The 23,486-nt window shown below is 44.7% G+C and overlaps 1 protein-coding gene across 1 annotated transcript in view; it reads left to right on the top strand.

The window, feature by feature from the left end:
- Positions 1 to 23,486, top strand: part of Ctnnbl1 (catenin beta like 1) — a 157,866-nt gene that overhangs the window by 19,391 nt on the left and 114,989 nt on the right. The window contains exon 2 of the mRNA XM_028786580.1: positions 18,630 to 18,818. Within this exon, the coding sequence (XP_028642413.1) occupies positions 18,630 to 18,818 (189 nt within the window). The remainder of the gene's footprint in view (positions 1 to 18,629; positions 18,819 to 23,486) is intronic.

The raw sequence follows: 23,486 nt of genomic DNA, 5'->3' as shown, positions 1-23,486 counted from the left end.
CACTTCTTCACCTTCTCTTTAGTGGGAGTGGATATGCTTTGCTAATTTTTGTAGCTTGTCAGCCATCTACAAAATAGTAAAGCCTTTGAGTTAAGGAGACCACAGCATCATCGTGCGTGATGGGCTCATCAACAGGCACTATCCAGGCCGACACAGCCATATATCATTCAGCCTGTGAGGTAACCCAGCGTCGGGTGCTGCAGAGCCTGGGGCAGTCGTGCTGGGCCTCAGACCCTGCCTTCCTCTGCAGTATCACATGGATGCTTGTTTTCACGTGCAGGTTCACGTCCACCTGACTGCCATATCCCTGGGAAATGGCCTGCCCGTCTGTAAACAGTTATGTGGCTGAGATCTCAGAGATCAAAATGACAGGAGGAATGCTTAAGCAATCAATGAAGAAGCGCTGACACATTAATAATTAATAATTGATTCTTACTCATAATTTAGTCTGGGTCTTCATCCTCCCTTCTCATCTTCTCCAAGCATCCTTACTGGCTGTCCTGGAAGTATGTACGTCTTCTGTTTGAAGGAAGAGTGCAGTTCTGAGTTTCAGCAGTGACCTTAGACAACTTCAAGGCTTCTTTGCCCCACTTTTGTTAATGAATCATCTGTTGCTAGAAGCAGTGGTCTGGTGGCTGGAGACTTCTCTGTAGTACAATTGCCTGTGACAGATGTGCCATATATAACAGTTAGAAGCATATGCGGGCCCACTGGTGCCAAATGCACAGGCGCCCCACCCTCATCTTCATAAAGCACTGTGTAACCCTAAAGAGTGAATTCGTTTTATCTGAGCTATGCTTTAAAACAGGAGTTTCATGACATAAGGCTTTATGTAGCCCAGGCTGGCTTCGGACTTTGATCTTACTGCCTTCACCTAACAAGTGCTGAACTTCACAGGTGTGCTGTCACACGTGTCTCGTCAATAATTTTCAGTAGTTTTCTCATGTCAATTTGTTATTTTTAATTTTTAAACTTGAGAATGGACTGGTGTTGGGGAGGTAACTGAGGCTCAGCGTGAGTCCCTCTCCAAGAGAGCTCGGGAAGAGTCGTTTTTAAGGTTATGCCCCACAGAGATCGTTGACACTCTGGGAACCTGGATTTCCATAGGCAGAACTCCCCTGGTTACTGGGTGGCAGAGAAGCAACAGAAGGGGCTTTAATTTTGCTAAAACATGATGGTATTGGGCAGAAATGATAAGTGTGTGGCGGTAAGAGGGTCACTTCTGGGGTGGGGACACAGAAGGTCCTCTGGAGGCTCTACTGCTCAGGGGAGGCTTTCAGGCTCCAGTCCTTTTTCTGCTGAGTTTATTCATCTGTAAGTGCTAGGGTGGGGCTGATTGTCTGAGTTTCTCTGTGCTTACCTTCTGAATATCACTTACTGAGGGGAGAATGTAGTCAGCTTTGAACACAGCAAACCCAGGGAGGTACCATGTGACTAGACACAGGAGTGTAGAAAGATGGATGGAGTCTCTCTCTAGTCAGGGGAACATTGAGAATTTGTGTATTTGTATTAATAATACATTACCAGTCCTAGCAGCCTGGCTGGTTCTTTGGTGTCTCTGTCGTCTTGCATTTGATCGTGACATGGCTCTTGGTCTCTGGTCTGATCCAGATATCCGTCCATGGTTCTGGTTTCCAGTGTCCACATTAGCCATGGCTAGAAGACTCACTATCTTCTTTTACTTGTGTTTCTCACAAGATCTCAGGTATCTGGAAGGTAATGCCTGTCTGTGTCCCTTTGTTAAGTTTTAACACTTGTTTTCCTAGCATGGGGCTGTGTAGGTGTGTAAGTCTTGGGAATCTGTTAAAGCTGTTGTTGAGTGTGTGTGTCTGTGTGAGAGTGTCCTTTCTTTGTCGACCGTCATGTTCATAGCAACATATATACTTAATACTCATTTACTTACCAAATAGAATTTTTTTAAATGCAACAACCTTAAAAATGTTAGAAAATGCTGGGCGGTGGTGGCGCAAGCCTTTAATCCCAGCACTTGGGAGGCAGAGGCAGGCGGATTTCTGAGTTCGAGGCCAGCCTGGTCTACAGAGTGAGTTCCGGGACAGCCAGGACTACACAGAGAAACCCTGTCTCAAAAAACAAAAGAAAACAAAACAAAGTTAGAAAATAAATCTAAAACAAAATAAAACAGGATCTGTAGAGGTATTCTGTGATCATGGCTGGTATTTATGCCACTTCTGAAATTTCATCATCAGGACAGATAAAACATTTTTTTTTTTTAAACTTAAAAGGATTGTGGCAAATTATCATCTTGAAAAGCAGCCAGAGAGACAGATAGTTTTCATTTGAGTTGAGTAAGGCTCAGATCCTGAATGCCAGAATCTCAGAACGTATAGGGCTTGCTGGGATGCTGGATGGTGTAGGGAGTGAGGCTGTTGACAGGGCATGGTATCAGGCTCCCTGGACACTTGTGCTTGGGTGCTTTATCTGTTCGTCTTCACCTTAGCAGTATGTGTGTGCTGAAGCCAAAGTCCATCTCGGTGGCTGGGAGGCATGGATCAGGTTCCTCCAAGAAAACGCTGTTGGTGCTGAGTGGGATCCCAGGTTTCTTGTACTTCAGAACCTAGTTCATGGTTCAGTGAAGGGGATTAAGAAGGTGTGTGTGTGTGTGTGTGTGTGTGTGTGTTTGTGTGTATGTGCGTGTGCCTGTGCACGTGTGTGTTTATGTGTGTGTATGTGTCTGTGTGTATGATGGATGTGCGGAAGCAGAGGTATGATCTTCCACTGAGGAGCTCAGAAACCTTGCTGGAGTACTAGGAGGACTCTCCAGGACATGACGTTTGGTCTGGGGCTCCAGGCTCAGTGGAGGTTCTCTGTCCAGAAGGAAGGCGACTACTACGCTTGGCTCCACCATTGCAGACCCACCTGGCTGTGCTGTACACCCAACTGTCTCCCTCTGTGCTCTTGAGTATATTACTGAAAGATCTTGTTGATCCTAGCTCTACAAATGTTTATTGCAAACCCCTGATCTTATTCAGCAGTAACAGTACTGACCACAGCAAGCGCCAGCCTCCCCTGCCCTGCTCTCCAGCCTTTAGTGGTCTTCTTCCTTGCCCCTAAGTTGCACGTATAGCAATTCCATTTTGTCAAATTCAGTTCAACTCTTTCTAAAAATAAATAGCATAAGTTTCAGGTTTCCCTCATTTCCTTTCCCAGTTTAATTTCGTTGCAGCCCTCCTTAATGATATCCCCTCGCCCTGCCCGATAGGCTCCTGGGAACTTGTTTTATTCCATGCACTTTTTCTGATATCAGTACCACATTAACCATGGAACCGTTTTCTTATTGTATGTGTGTTCCAGTGAGCATTGTGTAGCCTTCTCTGTGGATGCTAGAATTTTCACATCCCAGGATGCAAGTGTACGCTGGGATAGTTGCAGAGTTTATGTGTCTTTAGTGTTCTTGAGCGTCACCAGCTAGCTCCGCCCGCAAATGTGTCAGCAGCTGTTCTCTGCATCCTCAGTCAGCCCTCACACTGCCAGGTTTTCTTTTTTCTTTTTGTCAGTCTGATGTGTTAGGAGTTTTAAGGTATGCTTCCCTAATCTCATGAAGTTGGAGCACTTTTATTTGCAGATTGACCACTCAATGTTTTTCATTTTGTGATCATTTGCTTATATTCTGTCTTATTTTATGTAATCTTATTACCCTGTATCTTCCTGAAGAGTACTTGGAGGTTGCAGAGCAAAGCCAGAGTATTTTGATAATGTAGCATTAATATGCCACATGACTCACCTGAGGCCACGTGACTCTAAATGATTCACTAGAACCCAGATTGCCCTGACCATTGGTCCTCTGCAGTTTGTACAGTACTGCTAGGTCTTGTAGATAGCGCTGTTCTGTTGTTACTGCTGTGGGTTGCTGTCGAATATTTCCTGCTGCTCCTAATAGAGTGATGTTGAACTTCTATTAGCTCAGTAAATACCGTGGAGTGAATGAATGAGTGATGATGGCTCTGGTGTAGCTGACAAAACATATTCATAATCAGTGTGCTAAAATGGAGATGTTTTACCTTGCAGTGGCTTTACAAGGGTCTGCCTGTGTTAGTGTTGATAAAGAAACCAAATCAGTATTCAGCTTTCTGATGTAGCTGCAGAATTAATCAGAGAAGATGTCAAAGTAAATCATGGACATTAAAGTGTACTTTGTGTTTCTAGAAAGAAACCTACACTGCCTTTGGAGGGAAGATGAATATATATTCAGGTTTTAACAAGGAATAAAAGTTTTTGGTGGGAGGAAAAATTAGATTAAGTACAGTCTTCATGACTAGTGATCTGAATCATAAATCACATGGCCTTTCCTGTCAGCCAATCAGATAGCAGATTATAAGGAGGCTGTTGGTAACTTTGCTTTTTGGCATTTTTATTAAAGACTTTTAACTTTTAAAGTTGGCATACAATATAATGGGTTTCATTATAGTAATTCACACATGCATGTCATTACGCTGTGTTCTTACACCTGTCCCCTTCCCTGGTGGCTCTCTCTTGCTTATTGCTTTCCTTCCTTCAGACAGTCCCTCTTGCTTTCATGTCACAAGGATTCTATTCCCTCCCCTTGTTTTCCCCTTCCTCTGTTAAGATATCTCTCTCTCTCTCTCTCTCTCTCTCTCTCTCTCTCTCTCTCTCTCTCTCTCTCTCAAATCTAGACTGCATAGGAGAGAAAATGGGGGGTTGTCTTTTCTGAATCTGACTAATTTTGTTTAACATAATGATCTCCAATTGTATCCATTGTAGCAAAGGACATAATTCCATTTTTCTTTATGGCTGAATAAAGAAAGCTGCTCTGTGCATATGCGTAACATTTTCTTTATGCATTTGTATGTTGATAGGCATTTAGATTGCTTCCATTTTCTGGCTATTGAGAACAGAACAGCAGGAAGCATGGGCATGTAGGTATCTCGCGGTAGAGGTGGGTTATATGGTAGTTCTAGCTTTAGTTTTTTTGGGTAGCATTTCCACACTGATCTCCATGATGGCTGAAGCAGTTTACATTTCTACCAGCAGTGAATAAGGGGTCTTTTTCCTCTGTGCAGTTGCCTGCTATGATTGTCATTTGTGTGTGATAGCCATTCTGACTGGGGTAGGAGGGAATCTCAAAATAGGCTGATTTCCATTGTTGCTAGTGACTAAAGATGTTGAATACGTTTTCAAGTATTTTGTTGGCCTTTTGTAGTTGTTCTTTTGAGAACTGGCTGTTTGGGCCATTGGCCTTTTCATTGATTGGATAATTGTTGTGGTTTTTTTTTTGTGTGTGTGTGTATAATGTTTGTAGTTCATTCTATAGTAATCTCCTGTATAATGTATAGTTAGCAAACATCTTTCTCCATACTGTAAGCTTCCTCTTAGTAAGGTGCTTGTTTTCTTTGTTGTGTAGCAGCAGCTTTGTAATTTCATGTCATCTCAGTCTTTGTTGTATCCCAAAGGTTCTTCAGGTTCTGTTTTCTAATTTTCATTTGATGCTAGGAATTTTTTGTGTTTGTGTGGCGTGTGTGTGTGTGTGTGTGTGTGTGTGTGTGTGTGTGTGTGTGTATGTATGTATGTATGTATGTATGTAAAAATCTGAATCGTCAGATGTTTTTCTACTTTATTTTCTGAGACAGAGTCTACCACGGAACCTGGAACTCACTGATTCAGTTTTGACTGGCTGGCCAGTAAGCTCCAGGAATCAATCTCTCGCTGCCTCTCAGCACTGGCTCAGGTGCACACTGCCTTTTTCTTTTTTTCACATGGGTGCTGGGGATCTGAATTCAGGTCCTCATGCTTTTGTGGCAGCCACTGACTCAGCCATTCTCCACCCCCACCTAAAGGAACTCTTAATTTTTTTCCTTATTTCTTCAGTGACCTATAGTCACCTGGAACTCACTCTGTCGACCAGGCTGACCTTGAACTCACAGAACTCCTCCTCTCCCTCCTGAGGCTGGGATTAAAGGTGTGCACCACCCCCTCACTACCACCTGCTTGTGTCCTTCCTGTAGTTAATGGTTTTTTATTGATTTTTAGATTTACTCCAACATTTTGTAACAGAATATAAAGAGTTGTCTCTGTGTTTGTTAGGCTTGTTGGCCTCAAGTGCAGTCATTTAAGGGAGTGTTCCATGTGCTGCTCAGAAGCCTGTGCTTCTTGCTTCTGTTGGGTAGAGTGGTCTGTCCTGCATTGGGTTTGCACCTGCATTGTAGTTTAATTCTGCTGTTTCCTTGTTGCTTTTAGTCTCAGTGATTTATCTGAAGATGAGAGTGGGGCAGGTGAGATGGCTCAGCAGATAGAGGTGCTTGCAGCCAAGATGTTTGTAAATCCTGGGATTTTGTTTGCTTTTCTGGCTGGTATTGAATCATTGTTTGCTATTTTTCTATCCCCATTAGTATTAAGAGGCTGGTTGTTTACTTGGACATGTGGATTTCTTTCTAACATATCTGGTCATTTATGCTTATGAAATTTGTCCTTCCCAGTGCCCTTGTGATTCAGACTGTCTTGCTCTGTGATTAGTATTCTGTTAAGTACTTTTTCAGTGCTGACTTGGTTGTCGCGCACTGCCTTCATTGTGCGTCTCTTGAAATGTCCCCATTTTACTGTTAGTTTCGAAAGAGGTTTGCTGGGTGTAGCATCTTTGTTGGCAACTATTCACTTCCAGAACTTGGAATGAGTTGCTTCATGCTTTCCTGGCTTTGGGAATTGCTGATGAGAGATCTGAAGTATTCTGATGTGTTTTCCTTTGTAGGTAAGTTGGAGTTTTTCCCTTACCATTTTAATGTTTCTTTGTGTTACATTTCTAACGTCTTGGTTAGGGCATAAAGGTTATAAAGAGGTTTTTCTCTGGTTGTGTCTGTTTGGGATTCTAGTCCCTCTTTTGGATGTCTGTTTCTTTCTCTAGATTTGGGAAATTTTCTCTTTAATTTCATTAAATAGGTTTTCCGTGTCTTCAGTTTTTGATCTTAGCTCCATTTTTAGTCCCTTGGGTTTGGCCATGGTTTGATCTCTTGTCTTATTTCAAAGCTCTTGGATGTTGTGGGCGTGGCTGCTTTTTTCTTTTCCTTGTTGGGGTTTGAATGTAGTGCTTCTTTGGCTTTTCTCTGTCTCCGGTTCTTTCCTCTGCCTATTGATGGAGTCTCCCGCTGGGTTGTTTTATTCAGCTGCTGTTTATTGTTTGTTTATTTGTTCTTTATTTAACTGCAGTGTGTTTGGTTCATTAGAGGTTTTTATTTTTAATATTTCTGGTTTTTTTTCATCTTAAGATTTCAGTTTTGTTACTGAATTTTCCATTCCAGATTGCTGTCTTTTTCATCCTTCCTGTGTATCTTCTCATCTGTTTTGCTGACTTTTTCCTGTATGTTACTGACTTTCTTCATCAAGACAGGGATTGAATCTAACTCGTTGTATCCTCTGTGGTTATTTTGTTAGTAAATTAAACCTTTTGAAATCACCAGCACTGTGCCTATTTTAGGCCTTTGAATTCAATAATTGAAGAGTTACCATTTGGAGGGGTCAGACTGCCTTGCTTTTGTGTACGTGCACGTACATGTATGCTTGTGTTTCCATGATGCTGATTTGATTTCTGTTGGTTTGGATATCTCTTCTGGTTTTATTTGGGAAGCTTTTTATTGAGAGGCTTACATTTGAGGACTCAATCCTGACTGCCACTCAGAAGGGAGACGACATCAGCGACATAATCAAACCATGAGGATATGGAGTAAAGTCTTGTGTCACCAGTGACCATGAATAAGAAAGTGAGAAAATGGACTGTGTTGTGAAATCTAAAATTACTGAGGTGAGTGTGGAAGTGAATGAGATGGAGCAGACGGGGCAGGAGAAAGTAAGGCTGAATAAATGAAAGGAGAATGAAGAGGGTGAAGGAGAATGATTTGAAAAGGAGAGTGAGGAATTAGAAAAGGGGTTGGAACAATGTTTCCGTGCTCAAGAGCGCTGACTGTTCCTGCAGAGAACCTCAGTTTGGTTCCCAGCACCCACAGGATGGCTTGCAACCATCTGCAACTCCAGTTCCAGGGGATCCAATGTCCTAATCTATCCTGCTTGGGCACATGTTGCACATACATACATATATGTAGGCAACTGCCCATGCATGTGAGTATTAAAAAGGCAGGTTGTAAACAGATACGGAGACCCATAGCTAAACATTGGACAGAGTTCAGGGACTCTTATGGAAGAGTTGAGAGAGGATTGAGGGCCCAAAGGGGATAGGAACTCCACAGGAAGACCAACAGAGTTAATTAACTTGAACCCTTGGGGGCTCTCAGAGACTGAACCACCAACCAAAGAGCATACATGGGCTGGACCTAGGACCCCTGTATATATGTAGCAGATGTGCAGCTTGGTCTCCATGTGGGCCCCTCAACAACTAGAGTGAGGGCTAAAGCTGTTGCCTGCATGTGGATCCTGTTCCCCCAACTGGGCTGCCTTGTCTGGCCTCAGTGGGAGAGGATACACCTAGCCCTGCAGAGACGTGTCAGGGTGGAGGATATCCAGGGGCTCCACCCTCTCAGAGAAGAAGGAGAGGGGGATGGAGGGAGGACTGAATGAGGGGGAAAGTAGAGTGAATTAAATAATAAATAAATAGGCAGATAGATGGGGGAAAATTGACAGGTTGTGGGTTGAGATTAAAAATGATAAAAGAAATAAAAGAAGGAAATAATGAAAAAATTTGAAAATAAAATTGATAAATGTAAGGAATGGAATAGAAAATAAAACACGGGTGTTTCTGTTTGCTTATTTCAAAGAAAAACAGCAAATCCCAATGTGGTGGTGAAGAGCAGCCCTCATAGGCTCATGTGTTTGAATACTTTGTTCCTAGTTGGTGGAACTGTTTGGGAGGGATTAGGAGATGTGACCTTGTTGAAGGAGGTATGTCACTAGGGACAGGTGTCATTCCTAGTATGTCTTTGTCTGTGTCCTTGTGGATTTCGATGTGAACTCAAAACTGTTCCGGTTGCTTGCCCATGCCAGTGGATTCTCACTCCCTGGAACCATGAGCCCAATTAAACCACCTTCTTTTATAGGTTGCCTTGGTGGTGCTGTCTTATCATTAGTTGCAGTAGAAAAGCAACTAAGACAACCTATAAGTACAATTGTGCTGCTACCTGTGTAGGAGAGAGAAGGCTTGGGAGTAAAACCTGGGTATGGGGAAAGGAAGAGAGAAACGATCACTCAGTAGTCAAAGATGAATATCTGAAGGGGATAAGAAGCACCTTAAAATATGGTAGAGTAAAAGGCTTCTCCAAGATTAACACGGGAAAGGATGGGGAGCACAGGGCCAAGGAGAGAAGGTGATCAGGTGTTGGCAGCATCTTTCTGGACACTCTGCACAGACACTCAGCACAGATCCTGCTGGTAACACACGTGGGCAACAGTCTGTCGTACTTCGGGTGCTTGTCTTCCTGGTGGCTTATGCTAGTGTTGAACCAATACTGAACACATTGTCTGATGTTCCTCAGAGCTTTCTTTCACGTGGCTTCCCTTCTCTGGGTGTCAGGGGCTACTGCTGACCACACTTCTCTCATGCCTCTTGGAGTAACTAATGTTTGCATTCGTGCCTGTGTGTGTGCGCGCATGTCTGTGTGTGTGTGTGCCTGTGTGTGTGTGTGTGTGTATGCCTGTGTGTGTGTGTGCGTGTTGACTCCCAAGGCACTGAGAATATTGGAAGCAGCCATAGCCTTGAGATCTGCCCAAGCAGAGGCAGTCTTCTTGAAGCTTTCAAGGCCTCCAAAGTATTGGTGCAGGGATCAGCTATGTTCAGCCGGCAGGAGCCTCAGTGTTCAGGCCTAGGGCAGTAACTGGCAGCTCTGTGCCCAGGGGTCTTAGCTGGTGAGTACTCTTCCTGGCAACCAAGGGCAGGTTACCCTTCCCTGTGTGTTCCACTGTCCGAGCCAAGCTTTCTATAGCCTGCACTTTTGGCTTGTCAGCGTCTGGCCTTCCTGCTCTCTACAAACTCCCAAGGCTGTCTCTCATGGAGAGCCGTGGCAAATTAATTTCAGGCTCTGAGACTTGTGGTGGTTCCTTTGTTCTCCAGCTTCCAGGGTAGTACAGTTTCAAACAGTAGGTTCTCTTTCAAGATGCCAGTCCCTGCCCATGAAGTCTGTCACACAGACAAAATGGAATTCCTCTTCTGCCGACCTGTCTGCCAGGGGACTCACTGTCTCACTAACCTGGAAACTATTTTGAGGCTCATGAGTTCTGTGTGCTTCTCCCAAAGGTAGAAGGTTTGTTAGTGTTTCCTCTGCAGAGCCACCAGGCTTACCTTAATGTCTTCTACTGCCCCTCCATGCCAGAAGCTGCTGTCTGGAGCTGTGTTGGGTTGGAGCCTCTTTAGTGCGGATGCCTGTCCTCTTCTCCATGCTTCTCAGGGATCCTGCCACTTTCTCTGTGGATTTCTGAAGCTTGTCCTCTTTTCCTCTCTTTGGAGTAGGTTCTATTTTTTCCTTCTGCTAACAGTTCTCTTGTATCAGGTCACAGGAGGGGGACTGCTATTCCGCTATCTTACCCTTGTTTGTTTGTTTGTTTTGGTTTTTCGAGACAGGGTTTCTCTGTGTAGTCCTGGATGTCCTGGAACTCACTCTGTAGACCAGGCTGGCCTCGAACTCAGAAGTCCGCCTGCCTCTGCCTCCCAAGTGCTGGGATTAAAGGCTTGCACCACCACTGCCCGACATTGCCCTTGGTTTTAATGTGTCCGTATTTCCTCTCATTGTGGACAGTAGACTGCCCAGTAGCTACTGTGGCCTCTGTACTTTGATTGATTGATTGATTGGGAATGGCTGGGGGCTCTATTTTATATTTTGGGGTGACTTTTCTGTAGGGTTTGAGGAGTTCTTGGTATCTTTTTTTTCTTTTGGAAACACAGATAGATGTTTGCATTGGTATAGTGGTATAGCAAAGCAGCCTTTCAAAAATACAGGTTAGTAGATAGTCACAATTCACTGATATTTTTCAAGTTTTAATTCTTGTGAATTTACAAAGGCAAATTATATATGCACTTAGCTATTTCCTAAAAGTACATATGGCCTGCTAGCTTCTCTTGCTGGTTCAGTACTTAGTTTACATGAGACTTTTTGGAAAGTGGTCTGTTTAGTTGTCCCCATGGCCTTTTGGTGGGTGGGATTTTCTCTCTCTGATTGCTTTGATCTCTAATTATGAATTTTGGCTGATGGTAGTTGCAATGGAAGAGACTATGAGCCTTTTCAGTTGTGCCTTAAGCAAATTTGCAATGGAGCCCTGATGTTAACTTTGGCAGGTTTCATGCCTGCAAATATTGATTGAGCCAGAAGTCCTCACTGTAAAATGTCACCAGCAAATGTGCAGTCGGTGCAGGCAGGGGGAACTCATTACCGCAGTTCGTCTGCAGCTTCTGGGTCAGGCCTCTCACTACCATCTGGTAAGAAGGAATGTTTGAAAACTACCTTTTATTCCGACAAAAGGTAATCAGGAGAGGTTAACAGCCGATGATTTCCGAGAAGTTCAGATTGGTTAGACCGATCCGTCCCCAAGCTCGGGCTGCGACATTCCAAATGTCTAATTATCTCATGGGGTATTAGAACATTTTAAAATGATGAAATCCCAAAGTCATGGTAGGAGGAATTTAATTATGTGTACGCTCCCTTCTCCTCTGTGCTGCACACCCCCGCTTTCCTATTGGACTCGTTTATTCTGAGGAAGAAAAGGCGGCAGGAAAGGAGAAGGCAAGTGGGATCGCTGTCTTCAAATAAAGCCGATGTTTAAAGCCCGTAAGTGAGACAGGCTAGACTTGTCCTTCAAGGCCAAGGGTAAGGGACCAGGGAAAGTGACTGATTATAGAGTGGCAGGGCTTTTCTCAGTGTGGTAAACTGAAAGAAAGATCCAAAGATGGGTAAGGACAGTCAGGGAGGACTGTGTGTGGTCAGCAGCAGTGTCCAGAGAGTCCCGGCCTGTGGCTGCCCAGAGACACGTTCTAAGAGGAATCAGATTTCAAGTAGTTGATCATTGTGTGACATGGAGGATGCCTGAGTCCAGATTGACTCTAGTGTCTGGGGAGAGCCGTGGCAAGGGAAGGTCAGACATTTCCTGTCCAGTGGCTACAGAGTCAACTAGCACTCAAAACAAACCAAAAGACAAAACACAGCTGGGAGAGAGGTTGCCACGGGCTCTTGCTTATTATGTCCTTCCTCTGTCACTGCTGCCAAAATGCAAGTGTGGAAGGCTCCTACTTGGTAAATATTTTTGATATTCAAAAGTAACCCCCTCTTTTTTGATATTTTCCCTCAGTGATAGTGGGGATTGAACTCTACCACTGAGCTATACCTCCACATTTTAAAGCCTATTAATGTCCAGAGCCTCCTTCTACCTCATCCCTGCTGATTTTGAATCAAGTGTCACAAAGACAGGAAACTCTGTGGGTCACATCATACCCTGTGTTATAAAAACATCACCTTTATGAGTAGATAAATACTCAGGAATTTCTATAAAAAGGGGTTTATTAACCTCCATTTATAGTTAAATTACCCTCCAGAACTTAGGTAGAGGGAGCAAGGTTTGAGTTTAGAAAAACCTGACTCCAAGCCCACTCTTCATTTAGGGTAGCATTGTTGACACAGAGCTGGATCCCTGACTCTGGCCATCGGAAGCCTTTTGAGGGCTGCTAGCTACAGCTCTCCTCTCTACCATGGGGACCAGTCCATGTTGCTGACCCATGATGTCCTCAACATTCTCTTCTCTCTCTTCCAATTCGTCTTGGGTGAGAAAGGAAAAGGAAATCAGTCTTGCACTGTCCCTCACCATAGACAAGTTATGTAAACCCATTGGGTTAGAATTCCTAGTTAAGACGTTTCTGTCTTACACCTCACACTTCCAAGTTCTTCCTATCTTTAATACTTGAGCAACAGCATATCACGCCTCACTGGATAGACCCTTTTCTGAGGTTATCTGAGCTCCTTGTTGCTAGGTGAAGAATTTGTGGTTTATTTCAAGGTCACAGAAGGCTTCTATTGATGTTTTCCAGTTCCCATAAGGAATTGGGTGAGTTGGTTTCCGTCTGTCATTGTGAAAGTGCCTTTCATGAATTATCTCCTGAGCTGGGTAACTTGGAAGGCTGCACTATCTTTAGACACATGCACATACATTTTTACTGTTGTATCCCAGTGCACATGTGCTGTGCATTAATAATTGCACTGTACGTTTTCATAATTTATCATAATGATACCGTTATTGCTTACTATAGAAGTTCTCTCCCCACCCCCCACCCCTACGTCTAATTGAGGTCGAGACAGACCATAAATGTGATAATACAGATTGCACGCCCAGAGGAGATGGAGTGGGCTTCCTAGTGGAGTTTTAATTTAGGCTTCGTTCTGGTGATGCAGCCTCTTCCTATGGTACATTACTTTGAGTCCAATATAACTGCACGTTCCCACAGCCCCTCATTACAGCTGCGGCTTCTCACTGCTTTTTAATTAAAAAAAAAATAGAGAGAGGGAAATGAAACCTAAAGCCTAGGTTGGATATTGTCTGGGTACACAGGGAATATTGCAGGCAGTTTGCTTACTTAATTTTTTAACTCTTTCAAAGCTTCTGTGGTGATGTCTTGATTTCACTTTCCAGGGGTGGAGTGGGGGAAGATGGAGAATCCATGCTCATGTGCTTACACATACATGTGCAGTAAGGTTACTGAAAAGCTTAGGCAACTTTGTGACCTTGAGGCCTCCTGTAAGCTTTGAGAACGCTGAGCCCTTTCTTGTGTCTTTGAAAAAGCCGCTGCCTGCGTGGTTCGATGTTGGCAAGTGCTCAGCCTGTTATGTGACTGACTGGGGAAGTAAGGCCAGGATCCATGAAGGAGGCCAGAGAAGCACTTCAGGGTTCATATTCTGGATCAGAAGAAGTTAAGAGTTAATCATTTTTTTTCTGGTCTTGTGGGCAGCTGAAGCAGAGAAATGACTTTATTAAGAACAGTTGCTTTTGTCATTCCTTCATCTTGAGGGATGCCAAATACCTTTCAGGGGCCAGAGCAGATTAATCTCCAGAGGTGACTTGTAAGAATGGCTTAAGCCTCTTGAGATTGGCTGTGTGAGACACGAAGAGAGTGTTCGTGGCCTGATCTGCTGACCTCTGGCAGACTCCGGTGTCATGCTCTCTTTCTGGATCAACAATTCTTTGACTCCTTGCAGTGAAATCAGTCTGACAGTTCTGAGCTTCTTCCTATGTGCAGTTGGGTGTGTGTGGGTAATCAATTGCTCTCCCAAGGGTGCATATGGGAGAAGTGTAGTCAAGGAGTCTACTTCTAGGTGAGGGTATATAGACTTTGCTTCATGATTGTTGTGGGTTGTGTTCCAGAGCTTTCTAAGAGCCCTGCTGCATTCATTGTTGCTGTAAGTCAGTTCTGCTGAGGTGTCATCAGGAGTAGCATGATGGCGGCCTGCGTGTGTGGTGGGGCTGGTCTGATTGAGCTGAGTGTGACTGTAAATGTGAACTATATGCCAAGAGCTTAGTATTAACAGAAAAAGTAAGCTAGCGCTAAAAAATATTGCTACATATTAAGTTGCTAATTTAGGTATGTTGTACTAAATAAAATATCTACTAAAATTAATTTTTACCTGTTTCTTTTTACTTTAAAAAATATGGTTATTGCCGGGCGGTGGTGGCGCACGCCTTTAATCCCAGCACTCGGGAGGCAGAGGCAGGCGGATTTCTGAGTTCGAGGCCAGCCTGGTCTACAGAGTGAGTTCCAGGACAGCCCGGGCTATACAGAGAAACCCTGTCTCGAAAAACCAAAAAAAAAAAAAAAAAAAAAAAAATATGGTTATTAACAAAGCGTATGCCAGTGGCTTACACTGTATCTGATTGCCCATCATCCTGGACTGTGAAACAATAACAAGGCGGTATCTGTCTTGGGTGCACTCATCTGTCCTGTCCTAGCACAGTGCCTCAGACACAGTTGGCACTTAGTAAGTACTTGTGAAGGACCCTGCCTAGTTCATAACTCAGAGCACTGGAGTCTTAGGAGTGAGTGGAACCTCTATTCATAGTGTTGGCTCTTGAAAAGGGACAATTGAAGGCCTAGAAGAGGAGTGAAGAGCAAAATTCTTGCCTCTGAGTAAAAAATTGGAAAAACAAAACTGTCTCAGGGCTTCCCTTGTTCAGCTTGCCTACCTACAGGAGAAGGAGGTCCATGGCTGTGCTGGTAAAGGTCCTAGCACCAGCCTCTACTGTGCCAGGCTAATCCCAAGAGGAACTGATGCTGTGTATGTGTGATGCTGAAATAAACCAGTCAGAAAACTTCTAGAAGCTGATTGATACTTGGTCATACCTCTCCCCATGACCCAGTTTAGGCAGCACCCAACTGTAAACCTGAGACTGCTACTCGGCCACCTGATTACAAGGTTTCATGCCTCAGAGGTCTTTTACCAAATGTGTTGTTGTCATTGCTGTTAATGCTTAACAAATACAACTTTAATTTAACCATTACATGGCTTATATTTGTGAGTACATTTAAGTCCCTCAGAACTGTGTCACCGAGAGTTGCATAATCAAGGTGGATGGGCACACTCTCCAGTGTGCCACTTCAGAAGGGATCGGCTTGTCTCTGCAAGTGTTTATTGAGAGATTGCTGACACTCCAGGCATCCTGTTCCCTGGTTATACAACGGAACTCTTAACTACTTCTGGTCCCCAGGGATGTGGTGGATTAAAGTCTTGCCCAAGGAAAGTGCCATTTCAGTGGACTATTAGAAATGACTTTAAGCTCCTCCCCTGGCCTTTAAAGAAATGGGCTCCAAGGAACAAGACCACTGTTGTTTCTAAGTCTGCCCTTGATGGTGGCAGCCCTTAGCTTCCTCCTGTTAATTGTGGCCCTGCCACTTTCTCTCTCCATCCTGCGGTCTCCTCTGTGGAGAACTCTGGAGCTCATGCCTTGACTTGGCTGCTGCAGCCGCTCTCAGTAATCACAATCGCAGCAGGGCTTGTTTTATGAGCCTGAAAGATTCGTGTTCCCAGGAGGCTGAAGTTCCTTACCTGCTGGGGAGCTACAGATTTCTGTTTGAAGCCTGGCTCCTCAAGGATGAAGCTACCTCCCTGTCCCTTCCCACATGAGAACATCCACCTCTTTTTGTTGAGGTTTCTAGCTACTGGCCTGCGCTCTGCACCCGCCACCTTCCTGCCCCATACCTTTAAGGGCAGAGCAGTAATAATAATAGTAGGTTTTTATTCTTAAGGAAATTGGGTGTATCCCAGAGAGACTCAGAAGAGAGAGAAAAATAGCAGGTGGTACCCTACAAACAGAATTGTCTAATTGGACTTTCCTAAGCACCATCGTCTGCTCAGCCTCACTGAAGCACCTGGTATGTAGACCCGCCAGCATTCACATGGGCAGAGAATGACTTTGCACCCCTGGTGTGGTGCAATTCGGTAGCAGTCACAAGGCAAGATGTGTGATGTGCATGATGGGAGTTTGTCTGTTATTACCAGACACCTTAGCAGGGTGTCAGTGAGCACGGCAGTTTCTTCCGTTTGGTAGTAACAGCCCTCATTGCACTATCACGCTGTCAGTGTGTGCAGTTGTCGCTGGAGAGGGAAAAGTTCATGGAGGAGCCCGTCTCAAGGGCTGGGGAAGACACACAATCACGTGGATTGCCTCAGAGTGGTGATTTTCTTTGTTTGGTACTGTTGTTTAGAGAGCTTTCCCTTTAAAAGCAGCTTTTTAAAGTTCACAGGGAAAAGGGTTGTAATCATCCTTTGAAGTCTTAGGGAGGCAGACCATCTGCCCAGAGTTGTCCCAGTGGCAAGCTGAGCTGAGAGGTGAGATATGGCCGTTTGTTGTCTGCCATGGTGCTTCCTCTCAGCTTTGAGTCTATTTCACTGCCGCCTGCTCTATTCTAGTTTTGTAGGAAACAGCAGTAAGCCTCTGCACCTCTGTCAGCAAAGGAGCCCGGAAGTATCAGTTCCATGAGTCCGAAGGCTTGCTACCTCCTTTCACAGTGCTTTACTTCGGGAAAAATTTTATGTTTAAAAGTGTTTGGAGGCTGGAGAGAAAGGAGGCTCCAGTGGACCAGGTTCAGTCCCCAGCACCACATCAGGCAGCTCATAACCACCTCAACTCCAGCTTCACGGGCTCTGTCTCTGTGTTCTAACCCAATGGGCACTTGTGTGCACAAACATACATTCAAACACATGATTAAAAACTGACAACATGTCAAGTGTGCTTGTGGGTGTGTTGTATTCAGTGGCGCGTGTGCACATGGGCCTGGGGAAGGCTCTGTCTGTCACTCTTCTTAGTTCTGAGTCAAGAGTCCCTCACTGGACCTGGCATGTGGCTGACAGGCAGGCAGTACAGCGAGCCCTTGTCTCTGCTGGGGTTGCAGGTGCTTGTGCAGCGATGCCCAGCCGTTGTCATCTGTGTGCTATGACCTGAACCCAGATCTTCAGCACCCAGCCATCTCTGCAGCAGGGATTTCTTTTTGAAATTGACAACTCTGTGTTTATAGAGCACAATGTATTTTGACATATGTTTATAATATAGAATTATCAAACCTGACAAATAACAGATCCATCACTGAGTACTTATTTGTGGAAAAAATTTAAAATACTTTCCCCAATTTTGAAGGATATGAGGTGTTGGTATATATTGCAGGTACCATTCTAAGCACTAGATGACTGAAGTTAGTTCTTCCAGCCACTCCAAACTACCCTTTTGATGGCTACTGCTGTGCTTTTTCTAGAAGTGAGATCATGTGGCGTTTGACTCAGCATCCATATCTTCTAACTTGACCAGTTGTGATATGTGCACACAGAGTCACATTGCTAGCAGTAGCCTTTCTTCTCCTGGCGAGCATCTCTTTCGTCTACCGATGGGTACCTTGCTTCTGTCTCATAGCTCTTGTGAAGGGTGCCACACTGGGTGTGTCAGTGCAGGGACCACTCTGGCACACTGGCTTCACTTCCTCTGGAGACTGCTGTGGCATAGGGTGGTTGTTCTATTTCAGTTTTCTGAGGAGCCTCCACACTGTCTTCCATACTGGCCATGTAGACTCACGTGACTGCCAGCAGGGCACTCACTGGCTTTCCTCTTCTCCACAGCTCCTCAGCTGTTCTAACAGACAATAGCCCATCATTTCATTTCTGTTTCCTGATTAATAAACACAGAGACTTTCCCCCTCTCCTTTGTCTCTTAGCTTTTGCTGTACGTTCTCTTGAAGAGTGGCCGACCTTGTCTGGCCTCTGGCCATCTAGTCTCCTGTGTCCTGAATCCGAGGTTCAGTAGTCTGGGAAGGTATCTATGGACCATTCTCTAAGTTCTGAGGAACTGTGAAAAAGACATTGATCTAAGATTTATGCTGAGGAATGGAGGTTGGGATCATATCTCACAAGGAAAGCACGGTAACTCCACAACACAGTGTCAGGGTGGCTTTCCCCCTATATACACTGCAAATCTTGTGAAATGGTACAACCTCTTTTTTTTTTTTAAAAGCCCATTGGCCATGGTGTATTTGCTAAAAGCATTAAGGGTCTGAAACTCCATAGAGCTGGTCTCATGGCTGTGTGGGGAAGGTGGTACTTAGGCACGTTGCTAAGGGGACGCTTGAATGCTCTTAGAATGCTTGATGTCTAGGCCTGTCTCTCTCTAGCTTTAACATCCCATGTTTCCTTTCTTTTTCTCAGCCCAACAGGGGCACAAAACGACCCCGAGATGATGAGGAAGAAGAACTGAAGACTCGTCGCAAGCAAACTGGTCCTCGAGAACGCGGCCGCTATCGCGAAGAGGAGGCTACAGTGGCCGAAGACACGGACGATGACAAGAAGAGGCTGCTGCAGATCATTGACAGGGATGGCGAGGAAGAAGAGGAGGAGGTAGTAAGCCAGAGCTGGGCAGGAGCCTGCAGAGTGGCCCTGACACACCACATGTCGCATAGCTGGGGACAGAGTGCTACCCAAGTAGAAGAAGAGTGCTCTTCTGTAAAATGGGGCTAAGAAATCCTTCAGAGCACTGAGGCAAAGGTTGGGTAGGATAGTTGAATCTGGAAAAGGAGTTGCACAATGTAAGGATCATCTAGGAGCACAGAGGAAGGATGGCTGGTGTTGACAGGAGAAAGCAGAGAGCTACCTGACCAACCATTTGAGGACATGGAGAAGACTTCATCTTCCTTCCTGCCTTCCTCCCTCCCCTCGCTTCCCCTCTCCTCTCTCTTTCTTTTCTTTTCCTTTCCTTTCCTTTCCTTTCCTTTCCTTTCCTTTCCTTTCCTTTCCTTTCCTTTCCTTTCCGTTCTCTTCTTGGGGGTGGGGGGTATGGTGGTGTTTAAGGCATGGTTTCTCTGTGTAACCTTGTCTGTCCTGGAATTTGCTCTAGAACAAGCTGGCCTCTAACTCAGATCTGCCTGCCTCAGCCTCCAGAGTGCTGGGATGAAAGGCATACACCACCACCACCACCACCACCACCACCCAGTAACCCCTCATTTTTAAAAATATAGGTTTAGTCCAAAAGAAATGTCAAATCCTGTCAATCACACATGGTTGTAGAAATTTTTAATCCCAACCCAGGATTTCTACCCCACTTTTGATCATTTTGTTCCTGGATAAAAGACACACGTTTTATTATTTACAATAAGCCTAAAACAGCAGGAGAGCTGGGCAGATATCTGCCCTCTATGCTGTTAGAATCTACCTTTCCCATCAGCAGCCCTGAGTTACTACTTACTGTGTCCTGTCTGGGCTCCCCTTAACTCCCGTTGGCAGCTTTCAGGGCTCTCTCTCCTCTCTTTGGCCTCTTCTCTCTCCCTCATGGATTTCTCTAACCCCTGGCTGGGAATACCAAGCACTGCCTATATCAATTCTGCCCAGCTATAGGCTGTAGGCATCTTTATTTACCAACCTGAAATAACTTGGGGGCAAGGTCACATAGTCACTTGGGTCTATATTGTTTGGACTCTGTAGTCTCTTGAGGACCAGGTCTTGGGTCCCGCACTTAGCATTACAATACAAAGCAACAGACCAGACCTCAGTGACACAAGGTAGTAGGGCTTTTAGGAAGGAAGTGCAGAGTACTATTAGATTAGGTATTGGGTCTTGCTGAAGCTTGGCGCCTTATGCCTGCAGTCTTAGCATGCAGAAGCTGAGGTCAGAGGATCACTTGAACTCAAGAGTTCAAGACCAGCCACAGCAATATAGCAAGACCTTTCTCAGAAAAACAAAACCAACAGTCAAGCTCATACCGGTTGAAGGAAAACAGTGCCTTGGACTGTTGTCCTCAGTCTTGCCCTGTGCTACACTTGGTGCTGCCACACAACAGTACATCTTTCTGAATAATCTCCCTTTATGCCTCTTGTGCTTTGGTTCTTCCCATTCAGGTCGGGTCCAGGTGTTTTTTCCTCCAAGAAGTCTGTCCCATCTCTGAGGTAGCTCTGAGGCCATTTTCATCTTCTCTTCTCACTTGATTGTGTATAATGTCTTCATAGCATGATCCTAGTTTGAAATCCGTATTTATCTTGCATTTGCTTTCCTCCCTCAGCCTCCCATGAATGTGGCCTGGCTCTGTTTTGTTCACAGCTATGTTTCTGGTGTGTGGAGCAACACCCAGCTCTTCGTAGGCCCTGATAAATATTTATTGAGTGAGTAAATGAATGGAGTAGAGAGGCACAGAGGCAAAATATCAGTGATTAAAACAAAATGACCTTACCTTGTGTCTTTTTAAATCCTTAAGTGTTAACTTATATGCTGTCGCACTCTGGCATTTTGTTCAATATGAATTATGGAAATGGATTCTTACGAGCCAGCTGTTTTCCAGTTCCCTCAAAGACATGATGCTAAGTTTGGCTTTTAAAAATGAGGCAAGAGCATGAATCTGAGAAAAAGAAACAACTTGATTCATATTCCAAACAGGTCTTCTCTATGTTAAGACACTAGTTCCCTCTTTCCTGGGGTCTGGACCATTGCTATCTAGGGTTCTGTCCCTAAAACACAATGACATTTTGGGGAGTCAGTGGAGAGAGCCAGGAGTTCTGAATTGTCTCTCCTAGGGCAGCAGGCCCACAGGCCTTACACAGTGTGTGTAGCTGACGATCCCTCTTCTCCCGCTGGCTTCTGCTCAGTCTGTTCAGTCTGTAGCAGCAGTTAATTGGAAGGTAGAACTCTTTTGTGGACGATTTTGGGGGACTGGGATAGTGACTGTCATGGGTAAGTAGTTTCTAGCTCGGATGACAGAAATGTAATGGGAGAAAAGGCCTTTCTGTTAAGGGGCCGGGACAAAGAGATCACTTTATAAAAATGACACACAGAAGGCTAAAAGTCCAGGACTTACTTTCTCACTGGAACCAAAGTCCCGTTTGATGGAAAACAAGTGGTGCTTGCCCTGTGGTCACGTGGGCTTGTAAACTACTATTGTCCTTTCTGTGCTCCGTCACCAGCATCCATCTTTCCGGAATCCCCCGCTGCTTTCTGACGTTGAGCTATTGGAGATACTGCTGAGGCCGATGACTAAGACTGATAATTCGGTTCCCTGGTGTTGGAGAGGAATTAGAGGAGGGAAGACCAAACACTGGAGAGGTGGAGATGCTAGAAATTCTGCCAGAACTGCACTCACATGAATAGAGTTCCTCCGAAGTGTTCAGGGTGTAAGGGAGAGAGAAGCAGCGGCTGTGGACGGCTGGAAAGCGAGGTCCTCCAGTCTGCCTGCATGCTGTGTCTCGTGCTGCTAAGAACAATAGTACTGTCCGTTACTGGAGCTCACCAAACAGTTTTATGTACACAGTTCAGGTCATCTGTGTGACCTTGAAAGATGCAGCCAGCATTCTCATCCCACTGCCTGCCTCCCTCCTTCCCTCCCTCCCTCTATTCAGATCTTTTGTGGGGACCTGATGAGAGCCAGGTCCCAAAGAATCAGCAGAGACCAAGGATGCTTGGGGTTCTGCAGGGGGTTATGTCAGCCTGGGTATTTTTCTTTCAGTTTTAAACTTTTTATTATTTTATTTGTGAGGTGTTTTGCCTATAGTACAAGTACATGTATGGTGCTCTCAGAGGCCAGAAATGGGCGTTGGATTCCTGGAACTGGAGTTGGACAGTTGTGAGCTGTCCATGGGGAAGCTGGGACTCAAACGTGGCTCCTCTGGAGTAGGAGCCAGTGAGCGCAACTGCCAAGCGTCTCTCCAGCTAACTGTTAAAGTTGGAGCAGTTGGTGGGGGCCAGGTCCTTCTAGACTTTCCTTTTGTTGGCCACGTGAAGGATTTGGGATGCGAAGTGATGCATTTAGGAAAGTTTACTGAGGAGGCCTGAGCTAGACTTGCTAAGGCTGTAAGGAATTTATTATTTAGGTTTTGTTGCTCTGTGCTTAGTATGGAGGGAATCTAGGTTCTGAGTCCCAACCAAGGCAGATGCTGACTCTGTCTTTCACCATTTTAACAAGAAGCCTTGCTAACCTGTAGAATTCAGGAAGGGCGAGAGCCCAGCAGAGTGCTTCCAGATCCTGGAGTCGCTAGAATGTAAGAAATGCATCATGTTCAAAATGAATGTATAGGCTTCTCCCACTTAAAACCCAATATAGGAAGAACATTGAGATTTCATAATAAAATAATAGCTAGCATTTCTGAGTCCTTAAGAATTATAGGATGATTCAGTGCTTTTCAAAAGGATCTATTTCAAGTTCTCCTAAAAGCAGTTTCTTTATTGCTTTTAGGTGTGAGTTATGGCCATTTCTTTACAGCAGAGGAGCTGGGAATTGGGAAAGTGTTAGAGAGGCAGGGTGCATTGCTGCATGTGACTTTAAACTGGCAAGTAAACTGAAGATACAGCATTTCTGAAATCTCTATATAGGTTATTCCAAAGTTAAAGACTGATTTTTATTTATGTGCATGCCTCTGTGTGTGTATGTGTGTGTGTGTTGTGTAGGTGTTGGTGGAGGCCAGTAGAGGGTATCAGATCCCCTGAAGCTAAAATTATAGGTGGTTGTGAGCCACGGGTGTAGGTGTTGGGAACTGAACTTAGGATCTGTGACGAACAGGAACTCTTAACCTCTGAGCCCTTTTTCTTCAGCCCCTCAATGTATAATATTCAATTCAACTACTTTTCTAGGTATCTCTGAAGTGTATGAAGTAAGACAACTCCATTTTGTAGTGTCAGTTTTCTAATGTTTCCTCTGAGCAAGGTTACCAAAAATGCCTTCTTTATTCCCCCCTTGGGACAGGGTTCCTCTAAATAGCCTGGAACTCAGTCTGTAGACCAGGCTGGCCTTGAACTTACAGAAATCCACCTGCCTCTGCCTCCAGAGTGCTAGAATTAAAAGTATGCACCACCACCAGGCAATGCTTTAGTGTTTATATTTAATATTTATTCATTTGTTTTGAAACAAAGTCCCCCTAGGTATCGATGGCTGGTTAGGATTTACTATGTAGAGCAGACTGGCCTCAGACTTGTGGCAACACCACTGCCTTTACCTGAGTTTCAAGATTATAGGATGTGATATAATCTCCAATTATTAACCATCCCGTCTACCTATCATCTTTCCCTCCCTCCCTCCCTCCCTCCCTCCCT

This window comes from Grammomys surdaster, unplaced genomic scaffold (genome assembly GCF_004785775.1).
Source record: "Grammomys surdaster isolate TR1022 unplaced genomic scaffold, NIH_TR_1.0 125561, whole genome shotgun sequence".
In the NCBI taxonomy this organism is placed as follows: Eukaryota; Metazoa; Chordata; class Mammalia; order Rodentia; family Muridae; genus Grammomys; species Grammomys surdaster.
This window is presented reverse-complemented; position numbering and strand designations above follow the sequence as displayed.